At 36.5% G+C, this 20613-nt stretch overlaps 1 protein-coding gene across 8 annotated transcripts in view; it reads right to left on the reverse strand.

Annotated features, from left to right (window-relative positions):
* ETV1 (ETS variant transcription factor 1) overlaps positions 1 to 20613 on the reverse strand; it is a 91791-nt gene that overhangs the window by 31301 nt on the left and 39877 nt on the right. For all 8 annotated transcript variants that reach the window (XM_057304314.1, XM_048213012.2, XM_057304313.1 and 5 more), the window contains 3 exons: positions 11882 to 12011; positions 9047 to 9235; positions 4816 to 5063 (listed from right to left, as the gene is read on the reverse strand). In XM_057304314.1, the coding sequence (XP_057160297.1) occupies positions 4816 to 5063; positions 9047 to 9235; positions 11882 to 12011 (567 nt within the window). The remainder of the gene's footprint in view (positions 1 to 4815; positions 5064 to 9046; positions 9236 to 11881; positions 12012 to 20613) is intronic.

A 20613-nucleotide genomic window follows, 5' to 3' on the forward strand; every position in this document is an offset into this window, starting at 1 on the left:
CAACTCTTAGGTTGAGATTTTCACCGTATCCCAAAATGCAAAGGAACAAAGCACTAATTGTGGATTGCAAACATCTTACAGGAATGAACCGGAAACCCATCAAGTAACATATTAATTCTGCTCCCACCTCTAAGGCAGTCCTGGGCACAAACTAATAGCAAGTCAGTTAGGTTTGCAACATGTGGGACTGTAATATCATCCTTTACTTAGCGCTCTTTTCACTTAAAGGACTGATGTGGTTAATCTGGACACTTCTGCAACTCCAAACGGGTTGATATATTAAAATATAATATTTTGTCCATCTGATTAGAAAAGTAGTACCTAAGCATTGTTAAAATGCAAAGCACTTTACAGACAAAACAAATTGCTTAGAGTATCGTCATCCATATAGAGCCACAGCATGTCTGTACTGGGTCTTATTTTGCATGAGTCATACATTACATATGTAAAATTCTTTTTTTACTCAAGTCTCATTTCATTAAATTTTTAAAAAATTTTTTATTTTTAAGTCATCTCTATATCCAACATGGGGCTCAAAGTCAACAATCCTGAGATCAAGAGTCACAAGCTTTACTGACTGAGCCAGCCAAGTGCCCCTCATTAAATATATCTTTTTAAAACCTGACTTCAAATGGCAGCATAATATTTCTCAAATGGATAGCTATAACTTATTCTACCTTTCAATTGCTATATATTTGTAATATTTCTCACTCAAACATTCATTGTGCCTTCTAATTCCTTAACATAATTTCTAGGGTGAAATGACCTGATCACAATGTATGAACATTGTGTGCTGATAATTTCTTGAGCCAAACTTTAGTTTCAGGTTCTCCCCACCCCCTTAAAAATACTACCATGTAAACTATTGAAAGAAAGAAAGAAAGAAAGAAAGAAAGAAAGAAAGAAAGAAAGAAAGAAAGAAAGAAAAAAGAAAGAAAGAAAGAAAAGAAAAGAAAAGAAAAGAAAAAGAAACAAAAGACCAACGAACCAACACAAACAATTCCAATTCCAATGAAATATGTTGCTCTGAATATATAAAATATTTGCCTCCTTGGGCATTATGAATCTGCAAAACCTCATTTGCAAACATGAAAATGAAAAAACAACTATGATTCTATGAAAGTGGGGCACTGCATAAGGAACTCTCATGGAAAGCACTCAAGGCACATTCAATTAATGTAGTCACTTGGCCATTAGGGCAAGAAAGAGAAAATCATGTTGGACTCAGGAGAAACCAACTAACAAAAAACCTGTGTACTGCTTTGTGCAGTACTATTAGGCTACAGAAGATGAGAAAGAAAACAATAATAACATGTGATTATTTAGAACTCAATATCCCAATATAATTGTGATCACACTGTACTGGGTCACCAAATTGGCCCTAAATACATTTCTTTAAAATCTTCTCCAAGTGTCCTCTGATCCAGGGTTTCTTCTCTTCTCCTGAATAAAAATTTCTACTCTACTATTTTGCATTTTTTTAGCTTGAATACTCGGCAGTTGAAATTGCATTCCTGTAATTATAATTATAACTAATAGACCTTCCATTTCCCATGTCATAATTAATGTCAGGCTTTATTAGAGCATAATCATGCTGCCTTTTCACTTACAAAGCTTCTTTTATTTTCACAACATTTATGTTATATTGAATTAAGCAATAAAGAGTTCTAGAGGCCTTCTGAAAGGAAAACCTTTGGATCACAGATGCTAAGTAAACTATGAAACGTTTCTGCATTATTTTTAAATCACATAAACTATTTTCTAATGTCCCATTTGCTCAACATCAGTAAGTGAACCAAGAAATCAATGATCCAGCGATAAATACATTAGATTCCCTAAAAAGATTATTTAATGTGCTCTCAGCAAGGATGAAAGAACTAATGACCACAAAACAAAATATCTGGAGATCATACTTGTTGACTGCAATGTATGAATGTATGACATACACAGACGTGTCAACTCAACTGCAGCAATTTAGTGGCGAGGGAAATACATTTTGATACTTGCATATTAATTTTTCACAGGCCTTGGTTACACGCTGTTACTAAAGTCTTTTTAGACCACAAGCAGAAGATGCAACTTTACAATGTAACTATTCAAACAGAACAGAACTGCATCCTATTGGCAATATTGAAATTAGAATTCAAAGGTGCCATACAACTTCTTTAGCAATCTGCAACAGAATTTAGAGGGAAGAAAGGAATATAAATTAACAGTTTCTCAAAAGTTAGACAACTATTCTACAAGTCATTTGCAAGGTATTATGGTACACTTAACAGAAGACATGCCCTATATCCCTTTAAAAGAGGTTACTAGACAGTTGTGCAGAATGATTATGTCCCCCACAATTCACTGTAGATGCCCTAATGCCCAGTGTGATTGCATTTGAAGACAGGGCTTGTGAGAGGTAATAAGGGTTGAATGAGGTCATGACGGTGGGACCCCCATGATGGAATGGGTGCCCTTATAAGAAGAGGAAGAGGGATCAGAGCTTTCTCTCTCTGTCACACAAGGACACAGTGAGAAAGTGATCATCTGCAAGAGAGTTCTTCCCAGGAATTATATCTGCCAGCACCTCGATCTTGGGACCTCCCAGCCTGCAGAACTATGAGCAGTAAAGGTGTGTTGTTGAGCTTCCGGGTCGATGGTATTTTATTAGAGCAGCCTGAGCTAAGCCACGGATGATGCTTTTTAGGTTACATTGGTGCTTTTGAGGGTCGGACAGTGACTGACTCTGAAATTCACATTATGCATGGCTCACAAATAATGCATCTTCTCAAGCAAAGTTACCCACACTCAACACCATGTTATACATAATTTTACATGTAACATAAATATGAGGAAAAGAGATATATGGAGCTAACTACAGAATCAAGAAAATGGTTTCAATGTCAATCTTGCTAGATTATACACATAAAAACATTTCTAGAACACACAGATACTCTCTAAATGCTATGCTTTATAAGTCCTTTTGAACAAATTATTTGGGCTATTTTATATGTATTTTCTATGTAAAGTTTCTTGAAATCATGGTGACTTCAAAAAACTGTGCAGCAAATAAAAATATGGTTTGGGGGAAAAAGAGAACATCAGTTAAAAGAATTTGAAATTTACAGAGAAAAATGAATCCCATCTATAATAAAATCCATTATATTACAGGGTTCTTAATAATTATGAACAGAAACTATGGACAACTATACAAGGTTCTAAACTGAAACTGCTAGGATATATTTCAGGTACATTTAGTCTCCAAATGACAGAGCGTGAGAGGCAAGCATTCAAATAAAGGCCCTCACGCCATATGTTTAAATTTTTACAATTGTAAACCAACCAAAAAACAGATAAATAAATGTGTTCTCCTCCCACACCTTGAAAATACACCATTCTCAACAAGCTGGAAGGCCATGTCGACTTTAGAACCAACTGCTCAGGCTCTGGGAGTGGACTTAGGGCCAATTAGGCAGGGAATTCATGGGTCCTTGGTAGCTGGTACTCGGCAATTCCTCGGACACTCCTTTGAATCTCTTGCCCAATGAAGGAAGACTCTGAGTTGTAGGGCTCCCCCTTGCTGAGCTTCAAGAGCAGTTTACAATAAAGCAGGTAATTTTATGCAAGTTAAAAACTCAAATTAAGGACAATTTTCTTTCCTCAAGAAAACTGATAGAAAAACTCAGCAGTTATTCCTAGAGAAGCAACAGTTCCCTCATAAAGAACAACCATAACATTACATCTAAACAAGAGGAAATTACATTGTTTTCAAGTATTTCCAAGTCCACAAACATCTACTCACCAGTTACAATAATGTTAATAATGTTTTGTAGGAACATGGTGCCCTTCTTATAAGCATTAGCTTTTATTTCATAGTTTCTTTCAAAATTCCTGAGAGGTCTGAAAAGCAGACATCCTGATTTTGAGATTATAATGGGTGAAAATGAATTGAATTAAGTAATTCTTCTAGGGGCGCCTCGGTGGCGCAGTTGTTAAGCGTCTGCCTTCGGCTCAGGGCGTGATCCCAGCGTTCTGGGATCGAGCCCCACATCAGGCTCCTCCACTAGGAGCCTGCTTCTTCCTCTCCCACTCCCCCTGCTTGTGTTCCCTCTCTCGCTGGCTCTCTCTCTGTCAAATAAATAAATAAAATCTTAAAAAAAAAAAAGTAATTCTTCTAAAGTCTCAAGGTCACATGTTGGCGAAGTTGGTGATAACACTTGTAACCCATTTACATTTCCTTACTTTCAGAAGACCCCCTTTCTCCATCTTGATATACTACTCTGTGGGGGCTTTCTGGCTCAGTGGGACCAAAGCTAAGCTCAAGGAATAAACCATTTTGAAACTCAGATATTGTATTTTTGCCCTTCTTCTTCTAATATGTAAGAATCCTTACTTTTGGACCAGTGGAATCTTGCCATCAATAAAGGGAAAAACAAACAGTTATAAGTAGTAAATGAGCCAATACAAAAGAGTACTACTTCCTGGAAGCATTGTTATTAAATCATGCTGCAGCAGCAAAATGGAAAAAAAAGCCCAAAATCAAGAAAAGAATGACAGTGTTACTCTCTTGGACTAAGAGTGTGCCTAATTTTACAAATTACACTTTTCTTTGGACTGGTTTCATTTCTAGATACTATTTCAACCATCAGCTCAGGCCAAAATGGTTTGATAGCCCAACTTCACATAGAGAGAAAGATTCAAAGAAGGGATAAAATCAGGAAGAGTCCACACCAAATGGTTATGAGCTACCCAATCTGACGCCAACGCTAATCAAAGTGGCAAGCAAGTGAAAAGATGTCTTAATTGCAGCTGAAAGCCCGGGCCTACCTGAGTCATACGCAAAGTCTCTGGGTTCCTGTTTAATCATCAGAGGAGGAGGGAAGCTTTGGCTGGCCGCACCACCAACCATGGTGTTGTGTTCGTACACTGGGTCGTGGTACTCCTGCTTAAAGCCTTGAGGTGGGAAGGGGATGTTTGGCTCAGACATCTGCCGTTGGTACATAGGACGTCCTTCCCTTGGCATTGTCGGCAAAGGAGGAAAAGAATTACAGGGTTCAGAAAGCTGGCGGCGAAATCTGGGAAATAAGAGAGCATATTTTACATAAAAGGGTAATAAGGAATGCTCCTTAAAATACGGCTACAATTTTCAACTGTTTTGTTAGTGAGCATGATACCAACTGACCCGAAGTGCAGATCTTTAACAAGGACTGGATTTCTCCTTCCTGGGTCAGTAGCACCGTGTTTTTTAATCACAGTGTGACTTTTTTCCTTGATAAACTGTCCCTTGCAGCACCATTTTGGTACACCGCAGTGAGTTAAAGGTGTGCTTTGAAGAGGGATAGGAGAGCAGGGTATTATTTTGAGGAAACACCCCCTAACAGCTAAAATGCTCAATTCTAAACAAATTGGATTATTTGCCAAATTTCCATATTAAGAGTTTCCAGTAATTATATACAAGAAAAAACAAACCAGGAAAAACAGAATATGATTCCAAAGTACATCCTCTGTCTCTTGTTACCAAACTAATCAACAAACATACCAAAAAAAAAAAAAATCAACCAGCTTATTATTAACCTACTTAATTGGTCTTCCTTCCCGTTCCATCAGTTACTGAGGAAGCAAGAGAGGAATGACCCTCCTCGCAAATGGGCAGGACTCTTAAATCTTCAACAATGTTCTAAATAACATTGCATTCCAGTGAGAAACAAAATGGGAAAGTATTACAGAGACTAAAATCCAAGCTGGTTTTTAAAGACCACCTCTTTCCTGTCAAACAGCAGCGGAGAACACAGCAGCTTGAGAGCTTCAAACAAAATCTCAGATTGATAAAAATAAGCAGCAAATATACAGATGGAAAGAAGATGTATGCGTTGAACAGGTTTGGGACACGTTGTGCTGTAGGTCATGTGAAGTTCTGAAGCCTCAGTAAAGGCCGACAGTGAGTCCCTATCTTCCTTCCTTCTTGGTTATGCTGTGTAATGATTGGCTAATCACATAATCGTTCGGTTCTGGGTTTCTCATCCATAATATCATTGACCCACCACAAAGATGTGGATTAATTAAAGATTTAAAAGTACTCTAAAATGCCCCAAGAGTGCTTAAAAATAACCTACCCAACATTTCTATGAGCAAATATAAACCTATTAACCGACCCCCAACCCCCAGCACTAAAAGCATTCCCAAGACTTTAATTGAGAAAGTTAACATTTAATTTTGGTAATGTTAAACAAAAATAAGGTAAAAGCTGAAGAACGGCAAAGCGATCACTTTACCATTTCCATGAACACGCTTTCCTCTCTATCCCGCAATTTAACTCTAAGTTTGCTGGCTGCCTTAGAAAGCACTGAAATTCCACCTACACCTGCAGAAAATAAACTTAGAAACTCGGATATTGCAAAACAGGCTGACTGGCACTGCATTCATTTCCCTTCTCTTGCTTATTTCATTAGCCAAAAAAAGAAACAGAAATTATCATTAAGAACTGTCAAGGAGTGAATCAGAAAATCGTAACTTGAAGTTAAAATAAGAAACCAGCTCACTTGTGAAAGCCTTAAAAGGAAGTTAATAATACTTATACTAAAAGCTTTGTAAGGAATCAAGCCATTTGTTTTCACGAGTCGACCCGATTCTAGCTGGTACCTGCTGAGGACCACATATATATTCAACACGCATGCTTTGGAGGAAGCTACAAGTGGCTCGTGCCGTTCTGAGGAGGCACTGGGCAGTGATCAAGGTGAAGTGACTCCAGGAGCTTCTGGGAGAGAGTTAATGGGTAAGGAGAGCGCACTGATGATTCTTGGATACAGGGAAACAGTGGATCAGCGGCGGGAAACACTGAGAGAGAGAGACAGGGCTCCAGCACAGTGGGTTCAGGAACAAGTGCCAAAGGGCTGGCCCGAAGAACAGAACGAGCCTGAGGAAAGGAAGCAGGGGGCAGCCCAGTTGGCCACAGAGCATTCCCAGAGTGAGGCGGGGTGCCCGGGCTGGAGGGGGCTATCTGGACAAAGGATCTGTTCCCAGAGCAAATTTGCCATTTATAACCGAGGGACTGTCATTTGTTGGCTAGAACCCTCCAAGAAATCCTCCTCAGAAACATACGGCTTCGGAGATTTTCCTGGGATTGGCCAGCTGGTACTGTCCTCAAAACTCGGTGGGGGGCAGTGGGAAAAGACCCCAAGCTTCCCTCTTATAGTTCCGGGCCGGCTGTTCTCAGTCTCAAATATTTGACTTCAAGTAGAGAAACTTAACTGGATTAAAGCCTTTCAAGTTAGGTCACCTAAACACAGGCATTCTGTGGGTTCTGCAGTCACCTTCCCGAAGAAAGAACTGCTCCATGCAAATGGCCGACGACACAAGCTGTCATGCTGGCAGTTGCCACAAGTGGGAGAGCCTCGTGTAGGGGGGGGATCGGGGAAGTCACCGGAAGTGGACAAAATAAAACTTGCTTTTCTTGTTTGTACTCTTCCTCCCTTTCAGTCCTGCACAATGTGCATCTGTTTAATGGCCCACCCTGCAATAAGATTTCTTTCATCTGTATTTACAAAACTGTTTACACAGATGCACATACCATCACGTTCTGACAAGGTCTCCAGTCTACGGAGTGAGAAGGGAAAGATCATAGGACGCATTTCATAACCAAAGCACAAAAGGACTCAGTGGTGGAGACGAAGGTAGCAAAGATACGGCTTAGTCTCACAGTGTAAAGAATGCTTTAATCTTATCCATCACACCAAAAGAGATTCAACTGAATTTGAGATTGAGTCACATTAAATAACCTATAAAAAGCAGATCCGAGTCTTCCCGTATTTTCAGAAAGTTGCCAGTGACACATCTTCTGGTTTCCTCTGCTGATCCAGAGGATTCCTTTAGCTGAGTTATTTTTATAATGGCGTGTCAGAGCCAGTTTGCACTGGCTTATTGTTAAATTCTCAGAAGTACAGTGAGCCAATTGCTAAACACAGGATTATTAAGAATTAAATGATGTCAATTTATAACTTTCTAAATATTATGTTAAAAATAAAGGCGATAGGTACTCAAAACTTATCCCTTGCATATTATTTCACTACACATTACCACTAACTATGTTCCGGAGCTTATATCCATTTTATCTGTATTGTAGAAATACTAAATAAAGGTGTGCTACTACTACCATCTCTTTCTGACTCCGCCTCCAGAGCTGTCACACTGATCGCTCGGAGTCGGATAATGACATCACAGACTATCAAACACCACAGATGACGTCTTTGGGCTTTTCTCCCATCAAGCTCATTGTTAAACATTTCCCAGGACACCACTGGCTCCATATAATTACAAGGCAGAAGGGAAAGGAAGGACGCTGTCTACAATCCACTTGTGTTTTAAGCAGTATATTAAAAGTGCTGAAGTTACTACAATATTTTATTTAAATATGAATTCATCTCTAGGAGTCCAGAATTATCCACCACAGCATACTACCTAGCTCCACGTTCTGGCTCTTGCCTTCCTTCTTTCTAAGTAATAATAATTCAGTTTCTATCTCTTAACTTTATATCCTCCGTGTCCAGGGTCACGCATCTACTGACATTAAATGCTCATTCACTTGGAAAGGATGGAAAATAGTTTTAATCAAATAAGTTCTATTCTGCAAAACTATGTACAGCTAAACCATTCAATCTAAGGTAAAGAACCTAATTCCATAAGCCACCTACTAAAATTAGTCTCCTAACTTTATAGAACAAGTACACACATATGCTCATAAAAATGGGATGATCTGATTTAAAGTTTAAGTGAGGCAATTTAATTCAGGCAAAGTGAAAGGGAAATGTTCAAATGTCGGTATATAGATTAATTTTCCACTTTAGCAACCAATTTAAATGTTTATAAAAGGAATGTTTATAAATGACCTTCTCCACAAATTATTTATAACTATAGATAGGGCAAGCTCCTTCTAAAAATATTTTGCAAAGATGTGCAAAATTAATATGCTCACCTTAAATCTACCATAGGTCTTAGGAATTAGTAATAGAATTTTCCTCCAAGATGCTAAAGACATTTAAAAAAAATACTACTTGCAGTTTACCTGTGGTCCATGGGGTAGCTGCTGTCTTGTATGGGCTGCGAAGGAGGGAGGTGAGCTGGGAAGGCGCGGTCAGGCTTCGGAGTGTGAGTCGAGTTTGGAGATGCATGATGTAGTGGGGACACTGGGGTGCTGGATGGTGTTGGGGGGTTGGAGGGCCTCATTCCCACTTGTGGCTTCTGATCATAGGCACTACCCGAGGAACAAAAGAGAAGAGAACATCTGTTTCTTTGGAACGATTAAACAATTTTTCTTCCAACCCAAGAAAAGCAAAAAATATTCTAGGCTCAAGTCATAAGGAAGTGAGAATTTTATATGTATTGGTTTTTTATAATCCTAAAACATGTCATCTTCAGAATCACCCACCACTTAAACAGAAAATAGGATAATTACTATATAACTCGGTATCAGCATAAATACAAAACATGTGTTTTAATACCTACACAAACAACTTAGTATTCAGAAAATCACTATGACAGCAGGGGAACTATGGAAATAATTATTGACATATATATTCTTGATATGTCTCCTTGAGCAAGTTGGATAGATCTTTTCTAAATCATTAAATATTTCTGATATTATCATAGTTCCATATTACATAAGATTTTAGAAAAAGACATTAACCTGAATTTCATAAGATAGAGACCATTCTTGGCTTGCCTTTATTTGTGATATAATTTTTAAGAAGGCAATCCTTTTGCTTTATTTTCATTTTTTTAATATAAGATAAATGATGCCTGGCATTAACTTCCTTGCATGGGATAATAAAGAGTAATGAGGCAAATTAAAATGTCTCTGATATAGTTAACTTTTCTTGGAGTATAAGAATAGGTACAAAATGAGGTTCTTAAAAAGAAAATCCTATTGTCATAGTCTAACTTCTAAACACAATTACCAAGGAATAAAATGAGTAAGCTTGTTTTTATATACATTATGGATTTAAGTTGCTTTCCTTTGTTGCATTTCCTCTTGGGAATATGATTTAACTAATTTTTATAATCTAAAAAATATTTTACTGAGAATAAATTTTACTTAAATTTCTGAATAAGAAAGGTATTTCTAGGTTAAAATAATACATTTTCTTCTAAAATAAAAAGCAATCATCAATACACAGTTTTTCCTTTTTAAAAAAGAAACGTTCTTTTTGGATTAACTTATGAAATAATTTATTCAGTTGCTACATCTATACCACAGAATTACATCCAAGCGCAAAAATACTTCACAGAACTGCAGAAGTGTGTGCTGGGTAAGTCAACTCTTGGCTTTAAAGCAAAGTCAACAGTACTCATATTATGTTTGGTTCTACCTATTTCCTTTACCAATATTTCTGAATGAGAAACCCTTCTTCTACAAAATAGCTTGCCCATCTTATTCCCATGTAAAAAGAAAAAAAATGATATATCTTCTGCCCTAGGACGCTTTTTTTTTTCCTCCATGAAATACTGTATTGAGTTATATTGTTCATATAGAAATGGAAGTACTAGGATTTAATCCATATATCACTGTGGAAACTACTGGTCCCCAAGAAGGACCTCAAAATACTCAGGTGATTTATCTACAATTTATGAATGTCAGATAGGTCATACAAAGCAGGAGTGATTTCATAGTCACACTTCTGATCAATGCTGAAATGCAATGACAATTCCATATCTATCTGGTTCATTAACTTGAAATTTTTCAGTATGTTAAATAGTTACTCTGTGAATATATAGTACTCTTAAAGAGAAAATACAAAAATTAAAAACACTATAAATAAAACTCAGATTGATCAATATGATTTTAACTGAACTCAGTATGCTTTAATGGCTTCTACAAGAGATCTTTTTAAATAAAAGCTTTGCAGTTTCAAGTGAGCTGGCTCATAATTTCAGGCTCTGGTGATCCTCCTAGAAAAGCAGATATAAAAGACAAGTTTGCGAGAGCAAATAGGAATAGAATACCCCAACACTGGTCAGCTGCCATGAGACTGCACAAATCTAAGTTTCTTGAATCTTATGTATCTTGGATAGAATATTACATTCTGTAAATATATGAGAATATAGAATACTCCTTTGGATCATAATGTATTATGAACTTGAATCTATATAACTTCTAAAACTGCAAATATTTGTAATCATTTTTGTAAGTTTCCAAATGAGCTCCTTTTAAGAACTAAGTTTCTACTGTAATTGAGAATAATGATACTTAATACACAGAGCCAACCTCTCTTCATGCAATTAGAGGCCAATATGAAAAGTAACAGAATGCAATTTACTGTGAAGGGTTTTTAATGAACATATATGTTATCAAATCTTCTAACAAATGAACAAAGTAATTTTACTGCTCCACCCTTTATTATCATCAAAAGGAACAACTGGCTTTTTAATAGCTAATAGCCTGTACTAAGCCGTATAAAATTCTAACTTTATTGCAATTCTCCGTGAACGCATCTTATAGATCATCTGCAAAGCCTGTCAGATAACTAATGTACTGCTCAGACCTGCCAAATGTTTCATTTTTTTCTACAGACTCTATCTAAAGTGCATAATGCATTCATTCTAATGAGAACTTTCAATAGCTGTTCATGCCAAGTAAGACCCTCTTCTCAAACCCAGGACGCATCACTACAGTAGAAAAGCAGCTAACGATTTGGATGAAAATTATTGCTTTAAAATGATTCTAAAAGTGTTTGATTGGATAGTGTATGGTTCTTCAGAGCTCGGCTAAACACATTAGCTAATTAGCTTGTTATATGCTGAAGATGTAACTCATATAAAATAGACCTTGAGAATTGGTATTATTCTGGATTTTTTGTTTTAGTCAGAAACACCACCCTCTCTATACACCTGATGGCTTTACCTGACATTATACAGGCACTTCTCTCCATAGCTGAATTTAAAGGGCTGCTCCTGACTGCAGGCAGAGCCGAGTTCTGAACATGGACTGTGGGGTTCCTTCTTGATTTTCAGTGGTAGGCCATGAAAAGCCACTAGAAAACAAAACAAAAAATATCCACACAAATGAAATGGAGTTAGGAATTAAGTAATCTGCTCGACTTCTCTTGGTTAAAATATCACTAACATTTCATATTGAAAAAGAAAAAACACATGTAATGAATTTCATGGAAGAAAAGATTCTAGAGAATCCCTGTATATTCTTTTTCTGCTTTTACTGCTTAACAAAATGCATGCTTGAACTCTCATTAAAGTGAATCACTTATAATTTGCTTAGCTGATATTAACAATACTAGAAGCTCAGTTTTCAGAAAGTTTTAAAAATATTTCCAAAAAATTTCCAGTGATTAAAGAAGAAAAGGCTCAACTGATCATCTGAAAATTAAGTGAGGACCGGAACATAATTTTCACCATTACTGAAAGGAAAATATCTCAAGCCCATGAATAGTAATGGTTTCACGGAATGACAACTGAAGTATAAGAAAAAAAATCCAAATGCAGGTCCAGTGGTAACTGAAGATAATCTGGGCAAAAACTCAACATCTTTGAGGCCAATGCTCATTTATAAAATAAAGGTAAAAGTACCTGCCTATCTACTTACCAGAGTTATGAGATAAAATGTGAGGAGAAACATGTGAAAATTATGTGTCAAATGTAATCCACCATAAAACAATTTTTCTAAATCAAATGATGTTTTACCCTCTTTCATGTGACTTAATGGTTATACTTATATTCGTTAATGCTTAATACAAACATCATATAAAATATGAAGGCTAGAGAAAATATGTATGTGTAGGAAGAGACAACTTTAAAACCAATAAATAAATAACACTATGTATGTTTTTATTCTTTTTCCTACTAGAGATCCCATTAGAAGTTTGAGTATAAATGGAAAACGCATAAAAAGACAAAGGAAAGTACACATGAGAATGGATTTTATTTTCATGTACAATGTACACAAATATGACTAATCAAGGGATAAACACAAAAAGAACACACATTCTGGAGATTTATTCTAACTCCTATAAGAACGGGAATTAAAACACAAAATACTGTTTTCTATAAAGGAAGATATGACAAGAGAAACTTCATGATTTATAATGCCATTCAATCTTGATTGTGGCATGACAGCATTATAAACTTGTACTAGTTTGAACATCATATATAATTTAACATAATAATTTGATATCAAAAGCTACCAAGCTATGGGCAAATATATGCTATTTGGTTGGATATGTACATAATTTTGACAGAAATGTTCTATGGTACTCAAGAGCCATCTGAAACACTGTAGAATATACATTTGCCAAAGAAATAAACAAATTTCATCTAAATTAGTTGTCTAAGAAAAACTTAATAAATAGTAATAAAATAATTCCACTGGGTGGTCTATTTCAAAATATTTTCTTGATACACTGTGAGTTTAACATGCCTACTTAAAGTAGAGAATAGAGGACAGAAACAAAGGAGAAATTACATGTGTTTTCATGTGTCAAGGGTACTCATGCTTATTAACTTTACCAAGTCAGAAAGTTATAATTTATTAACCACTAAGACAGAAGAGATTTAAGAACATGAAGACTTGTTAGGATTCTAATTTGAAAAAAAACAACTATAAAAAGGCAACTTGGTGACAAATAAGACATCTAAATATGGGCTAGATATTAGATACTGAAGAAATTAGTGTTCATTTTGTTGGATGTGATAATGGAATGGCAATTACACACAAAAAAAGATTTAAAGTTAGAGATTCATAAAGTATTTACAGAAAATAAGAAGATATCTGTGAATTTCTTTAAAATAGACTAAAAAAAAATAATGTATTAGGGAGAAATCAAATACTGATAAATGTTAAAAGCTGATTGATGGGTAGGTGGAAGTTCATTACATTATTCTCTTTCCTTTTAATTAAGTCCCAAATTTGCACAATAAAAACTTTTTAAAATGTGAAAAAATCCACAAAAGATTTAAAGTAGTACTGTATAAGAAAATTCACTGCCTATGTGTGTGTATGCTACTTCTTAGAATGACAAATATTGTATGATGAAATCACTGACCATACATGTGTTTCTTTCTTAGTGAACAGTTTTCAACTATTTACTACTTCTTTGAACATAAACAGTAAAACGCATATGCCCAAGTTTAGCACTTTGGATTACATATTGGGTTTTACATTTTCCTAAGAAAAAGCAGTAGCAACACATCGGGAACTCAGTTTGTCATTCATAGCAGCACCAAATCATTATACCTGAGAAATCAGATCTAACTCATATGAATAAAAATAGGTGAGACCTCAGGAATTAATAAATACACAGTATGATGCAAAGTTTATCAAATTTATCAAAATACCAGATTTATCAGAGACTACTATATCCAATAGTATATTTTAAAAGTCTTTGGGACCATGAGCGAGAATAGCGTTAATGAACAGGACACTAAAAGCACTAACAATAAAAGAGAATAACCTACAAATTATGCTTCAATGAAATTCAGAACTTCTCTTCATCAAAAACACTATTAAAAGACATAAGTCCACATAAGCTGTGGACTTCCAGAAGATGTTTTCTATAGAAAGATCTGACAAAAAGCTCATATTCAGAATAAGCAAGTCAAAACAAATAAGCCAATTAAAAATGGGCAAAAGCCTTGAACAGGCATTTCATAAGAAAAGACATCCAAATGGTAAAACAAACAAATGAGCAACAACAAAAAGCCTATGTAAAAAGGTAGTCAATATTGGTACTTATCAGGAAAATGCAAATGAAACCACATAAGATAATCATTATACACACACCAGAATGGCTAAGCTGCAAAAGACTGACATTACCAAGTTTTGAAGAAAACCTAGAGCCAACAGCAACTTTTATATATGCTGCTGAGAGTATAAATTGATATCAACACCTTGGCAAACTTTTTGGCAGTATCCACTAAGGCTGAATATAAATGTACCCCATGATCCAGTAATTTCACTCTTAGGTATATATCTAAGAGACAGGACTGCTTATGTTCACCAAAAGATATGTCTCAGAATGTTTATAGCAACTTTGTTCAAAATAGCAAAAACCAGAAAAACTCCAATGTTCATTAGCAGGCTAATAGGTAAATATTCATGGCATATTCACACAATGAAATGCTATGCAGGATCAACGTAGAACAAATGACTGACACACAGAAATATAGGTGGTCTCACAGATGTGAAATTGAGTAAAAGAAGTCAAAGCACAAAACAGTAATGTAGCATTTGAACTTCAAGAACAGACCAAACTGAGTGACAGTGAAAGAGTTCCCTTCTGCTGGTAGATGGGAGTGTTACTTACTGAGAAAGCACACTTGCAACCTGCTACAGTACTGGGAATATTATATACCTTGCTCCGAGGGGCACTTCTGTGAATGTATACATATGGAAAATTCATCAAACTGTGCAGTTAAAATTTTACATTATAATGAGTGCATCTCTCAACTAAAAGGTTAAAAATATGAGGGGCATCAATCAATGCTATACAACTTAAAATATCTGAATATGTCTGGCCTCCTGTTCCATCAGAGACATCTGAGAACAGGTCCTTGGAAGTGTGTTTTGTTTGTAATTTCACAGGATAAATGATTCCAGATGAGGCAGGGGAGGAATGACAAGTCTGGGGTACCGTCAGGAAGGCTTGCTAGCCTAACAGTAGCCTCCTATCAAAGTGTCTATTGACATGGACTTGGAAGGAAAAACTTGATCTATCCTAGAAAGACACTGTCTAGAGTGCTAATGCTTTCAAACGGGCTCCGTGGGCTCGCTAACTTGACTTCAGATGAAAGGATGTAAGGATTCCCACAATGCTATCAGAGGCAAGTTGATTCCTAAACTCAGGATGCTCAAATCTGACCGATCATCAAATTTAACCAGGTACTTTTGAAAAACAACAACAACAACAGGGATTCCCAGACCTCACATGGTTATTATGTTTATGTTTATTCAACCTCCTATAGGTTGAATTATGCCCCCTCCAAAATTCACGGCAAAGTCCTAACCCCAATACACCTGAGTATGTAACTTCTTGAGAAGACTAGTTAAGATGAGGTCAATCTGGGGAATCTAATCCAATATGACTCATGTCCTTATAAAAAGGAACTAGGATACAGAGACCCTCACGCAGGACAACGCCGCATGAAGACAAAGGCAGAGATGATACGATGCTCCTACAAGCCAAAGACTGCCAAAGACTGCCAGCAAACCAGCAGAGGCCAGGAGAGATGCGTGGAACAGCTTCTCTCTGAGAGCGCTCAGAACCCCCTACCGACACCCTCATCTTAACACCTCAAGCCTCCAGAACTGTGAGACAATAAATGTCTGTTTTTTAAGCCACTCAGTTTGTGGTACTTCGTTCTGGCAGCCCTAAGCAAACTAATACACCACTTCCAGAAATGACGATTCACTAAGACTGGGACAGAGATCAGGATTCCGTATCTTACAAAAATTTCTAGGTGATTCTCATAACTGGGCTAATTTCGAATCCACTGTGATGCGAACCCATACCTGGATCCAGTGTGTGCTGCACTGAAATAGATCCAGTACTTGCAGAGACTTAAAAAAAAAAAAAAAAAAAAAAAAAAGATCTAACAATGTCTTTCTATTCAGTAGATGCCCACCCTTGAGGATTCTCCCAGGTTCTCCAAATCCCGAACTTTCGGGCTCCCCTACTCCTAACGTAACTCCACAACATCATGTGTCTCTAACACATGCAACGTGTGTGGGCCTCTTAAGCATCACGGGCCCTCGGAACTGTGATTTTTTTTTTTTTCCTAATCGTAAGACAAATAAGTAATTCAACAAATTTGAGTTGGCTTGGAATTTTTCATTGCTGTGGGGGAAAAAAAGGAAGCCAACCTGAAGATCTCCAACATTTTGCACAAGAACCACATGCGACTTTATTGTTCCCATTTTCACTTTCCTGCTTCTTGGAGATCCTGTACCACAAAAGTGATTTCTCTTATTTATTCTTAAATAAGGACAGTACAGAGACTCCCACCAGAGCGGGCTGAGCTGAGCACGCGCTGGGTATTTCTTCACCGGGCTGAGAGTCTGAGCGTCTGCTAACAGGCAGTTTTCCAGCTCACTGGCACAGGCACAAGTGAAAGCAGCACATTCATTTTGTGCAATTTGCTTTACCTTCCCACATGGAGTTGGTGCATGTAAAAGGCTGTTAAGTACTAAATTATTCCTTATCAAATCACCATCATCTGGAGTCATGATCAACACTAATTAAATTACTTGCACTGAACACGGCTCCAGCCTGCTGCCGAGGCTGCTAGGTACACATTTCATTTCGCTTACTGTACGGTCCTTGCTGGGTCTGAAGCAGAGAACGACATGCATCTGCATTGCTGGTAGTTTTAATTAAAGTGAATCTTTCCTTCTTTCAGTGTGTCAAATCCAGTGAGTTAACTCCTTCATTTCATTTGCAAAGAAGCGATAGTTCAAATAATATTACTTTATATCTTTATCCCTGACTTCGCACAGTTCAGAAAATGTATCTATGAAATCTACAGTCTTTCTCAGGCATTCCTCAAAACGCGTTTCCACGCAAACTTTTATGACCCCCAGCCCCTTTGGACAACCAGATCTTTAGGAGGAGAAGCAGAAAGAACACGCAAGAGCTGCATCTTGCATTTTTTCTTTGATGGAGACTTGACCTTTAAAACCACATCTTAAGGCTGACTAATGATGACTGAGTTCTTCTAATGGTTAAATTTAAGAGCTCCAAAATACCAGGACTTTTAAAAGTGCACTTCCAAAATAAACTCAACCACTTCTTAATTTAAAAGTTTACTTGGGGTTATGGTATTCTCATAAAATATTGGTTAAATTAATAATTGTTTTCATTTTAGAACTATGAACTTCAAGGCATCATCTTGCTCCCATTTTTTTTTTTTTCTGTCTACATTCTAGAACAGAGGCAAAATCTTGTCCTTATTCTACTGGAGCGCAGAAATGCCCTCCACCTTTCCAGAGTGCAACGATGCTAATAACCATGTCATTTGTTCAAACTACATTTGAACACCTTAAAATACAGATGAAGATAATGAATTTAAAAATTTACTCACAGGAGAGTAATCTCCTAAACAATCATGACATTGGAACATTTTTGTACCATTAAATTGAAAACAGACCATGTTTGTTTTAACAGACTGGTTCATGTTAGTCCTGAGAATAAACAATTTAATCTATACATCGAGTTTCTGTTTATATCTCTAGAGTGAAGATGATGTCGTCTTCTGATACATTCAAGAAAGATAAGAGGTTTAACTATAGATGGGGACTTACGGAACTGTGGTTGAATTTAGAATCACAATAGAAAATACTAGCTATAATGATTTTTAAAAACCCTCAAATTTATAAAGTATTACAAAGTTTTCAAAGAATCTTCACCTACTGTATTTGATTCTCATCAGTCAAGACAAGAAGGACCTTTATTATAACTCCCACTTCTGCTAATTTTTTTCAAAAGGCATAGAAAAGCTAAGCTTAATATCTATCACAAGACCTGGGACTAACTTACAATAGGTTAAGAATAAAGAGTCCTACACCCTGGTGACAACTCTTGAGCACGTCATTCAAATTTATTTTGAATAAACACAATTATTATTTCCTTCATGTAAAAGCACCACTATAACCTCCTATCAGATGTTTATCCATTCGTTCTGTCATTAATTAATTCACTTACTATGGCCTAGATACTATGCCAGGTGCTGAGAGGAGGACAGAATATAAAGCTGTAGAGTAAGGATGAACAGTAAGACACAGTCTTATCTTCAAGAACTCAAAGAAGTCCTATTAGAGCTTTATTTAGTTTTTTAAAGTGTTTTCTCTCATAAAGATATTAGCCAGTCTCCTTTAAGTGTGATAAATTCATGTGTGTGGAATGCATGTTTATATATATATGACCTTAATAATATATTTGTGCCACTTGTATCCAAAACACTTCTCAGAGTATTCAGGCCTACTTCTAGGCATTCTGCTTTCTTTCAATTTATTACTGTGACTGAAAGTATTTAAAAATTCACACCACTCATATTCCACTAAGGAAAAATGCTGCCGTCCAGAATCTAAAGCTTCCCCTAGAGTCTGATAACCAAAATGTCACAAGTGATGGGTCCCCTTCTATATGTGGACAGTGAATATAATTACAGTGATAAGTTGCCTTGGCTCTGACCTTTTACTCTGCTTTCCTCGCAATCCTTATCTAAGAGTGAAATAGAGGAGCAATTTCTGTGAGTACAAAACAATTACTCTGGGAAGAGAAACCCATCACATTTTTAATTACTTCTTCACTAAAAAGAACTATGTCTTTGAATCAAATCTGTAGCTTTTTAAAAACATTTTCAAATCTGTAGTTCTTTATCAAAAACGACCTAGGAATAGAGCGCCTTTATGACGTCTCCTGATTTTGATGTTGAGATTTCTGATCTGCTCAAAAATTCTGCTTTAGAATAGTCTACTTTATGATGTTCCAGAACAGGGGCTGGCAAATTACACACACAGGTCAAATCTGGCTTCCCACTTATTGTGATAAATGAGGTTTTATTGGAACACTGTCCCACCCTTTCACGGAGGTAGACTAGGGCTATTTGGATTTACAATGAAGTATTCGTGACAGAAACCTCATGACCTGCGAAGTGTAAAATATTTACTGTCTGGGGGCACCTAGGTGGCTCAGTTGGTTGAGTGTCTGACTCTTTTGATTTTGGCTCAGGCTATGATCCCAGTCCTGGGTTCGAGCCCCGTGTCAGGCTCCTCGCTCATCAGGGAGTCCGCTTGAGGATTCTCCCTTTCCCTCTGCCCTTTGCTCCACTTGCGTGCGCGCGCGCGCGCACACACACACACACACACACACACACCCTCTCTCTCTAATAAATACATCTTTTTAAAATATTTACTGTCTGACCCTTTACAGAAAAAAAAAGTTTGCTGGCACCTGTTCTAGATTATGTGAAATTATGGTCTATAATGAAAGAGGAGAAAGAAAACATAAAAGTGAATGGGTAGAACAATGACACCTGCTACTGATAAGGTTTAGGTAAATTAGTTAACAAAGACCAACTGATTTTGCTTTATTAACTCTGTTTATATTGACTCTCAAAACCAAGTGTGCAGCCTTATGTCGCCAACTTACAGGGGTATACACAAACAAGATGATGAAAATGACGTGATTCTGAGCCTCTAAAACAATACAAATTTATGTTCTTTGAAGAATTTTAAAGCATTTACATAGACCATGGTTATGTATAATATATAATTTTTTACACTTGTCTATAAAATGTAACTGAGAAAGTCAAAACAAATTTTGTGGACACTAAAGTGCTTGTAAAAAAAAAAAAAAAAAAAAAGAAACAAAAAAACAGAAAACTTTCACTTGGCCATAGAAGCAAATTAAAAAAAAAAGCAACAACTCTGTAAAAGCGGAAAAAAATAAATGGTATACATAAATTAGATTATTTAATACCAGATACAAGCATGGCATGAAAAATGCATGCAGCCTTTTATACAAATATGTGTAGCTGGGAATACACTCACTAGATGAAAAGCATTCACTTTAAGTTAATATCATTTCAATTTCAGGTGATAAATGGATGGCAATGACCTCAATTAGT

This window comes from Ursus arctos, unplaced genomic scaffold (assembly GCF_023065955.2).
Source record: "Ursus arctos isolate Adak ecotype North America unplaced genomic scaffold, UrsArc2.0 scaffold_3, whole genome shotgun sequence".
NCBI classification, from domain to species: Eukaryota; Metazoa; Chordata; class Mammalia; order Carnivora; family Ursidae; genus Ursus; species Ursus arctos.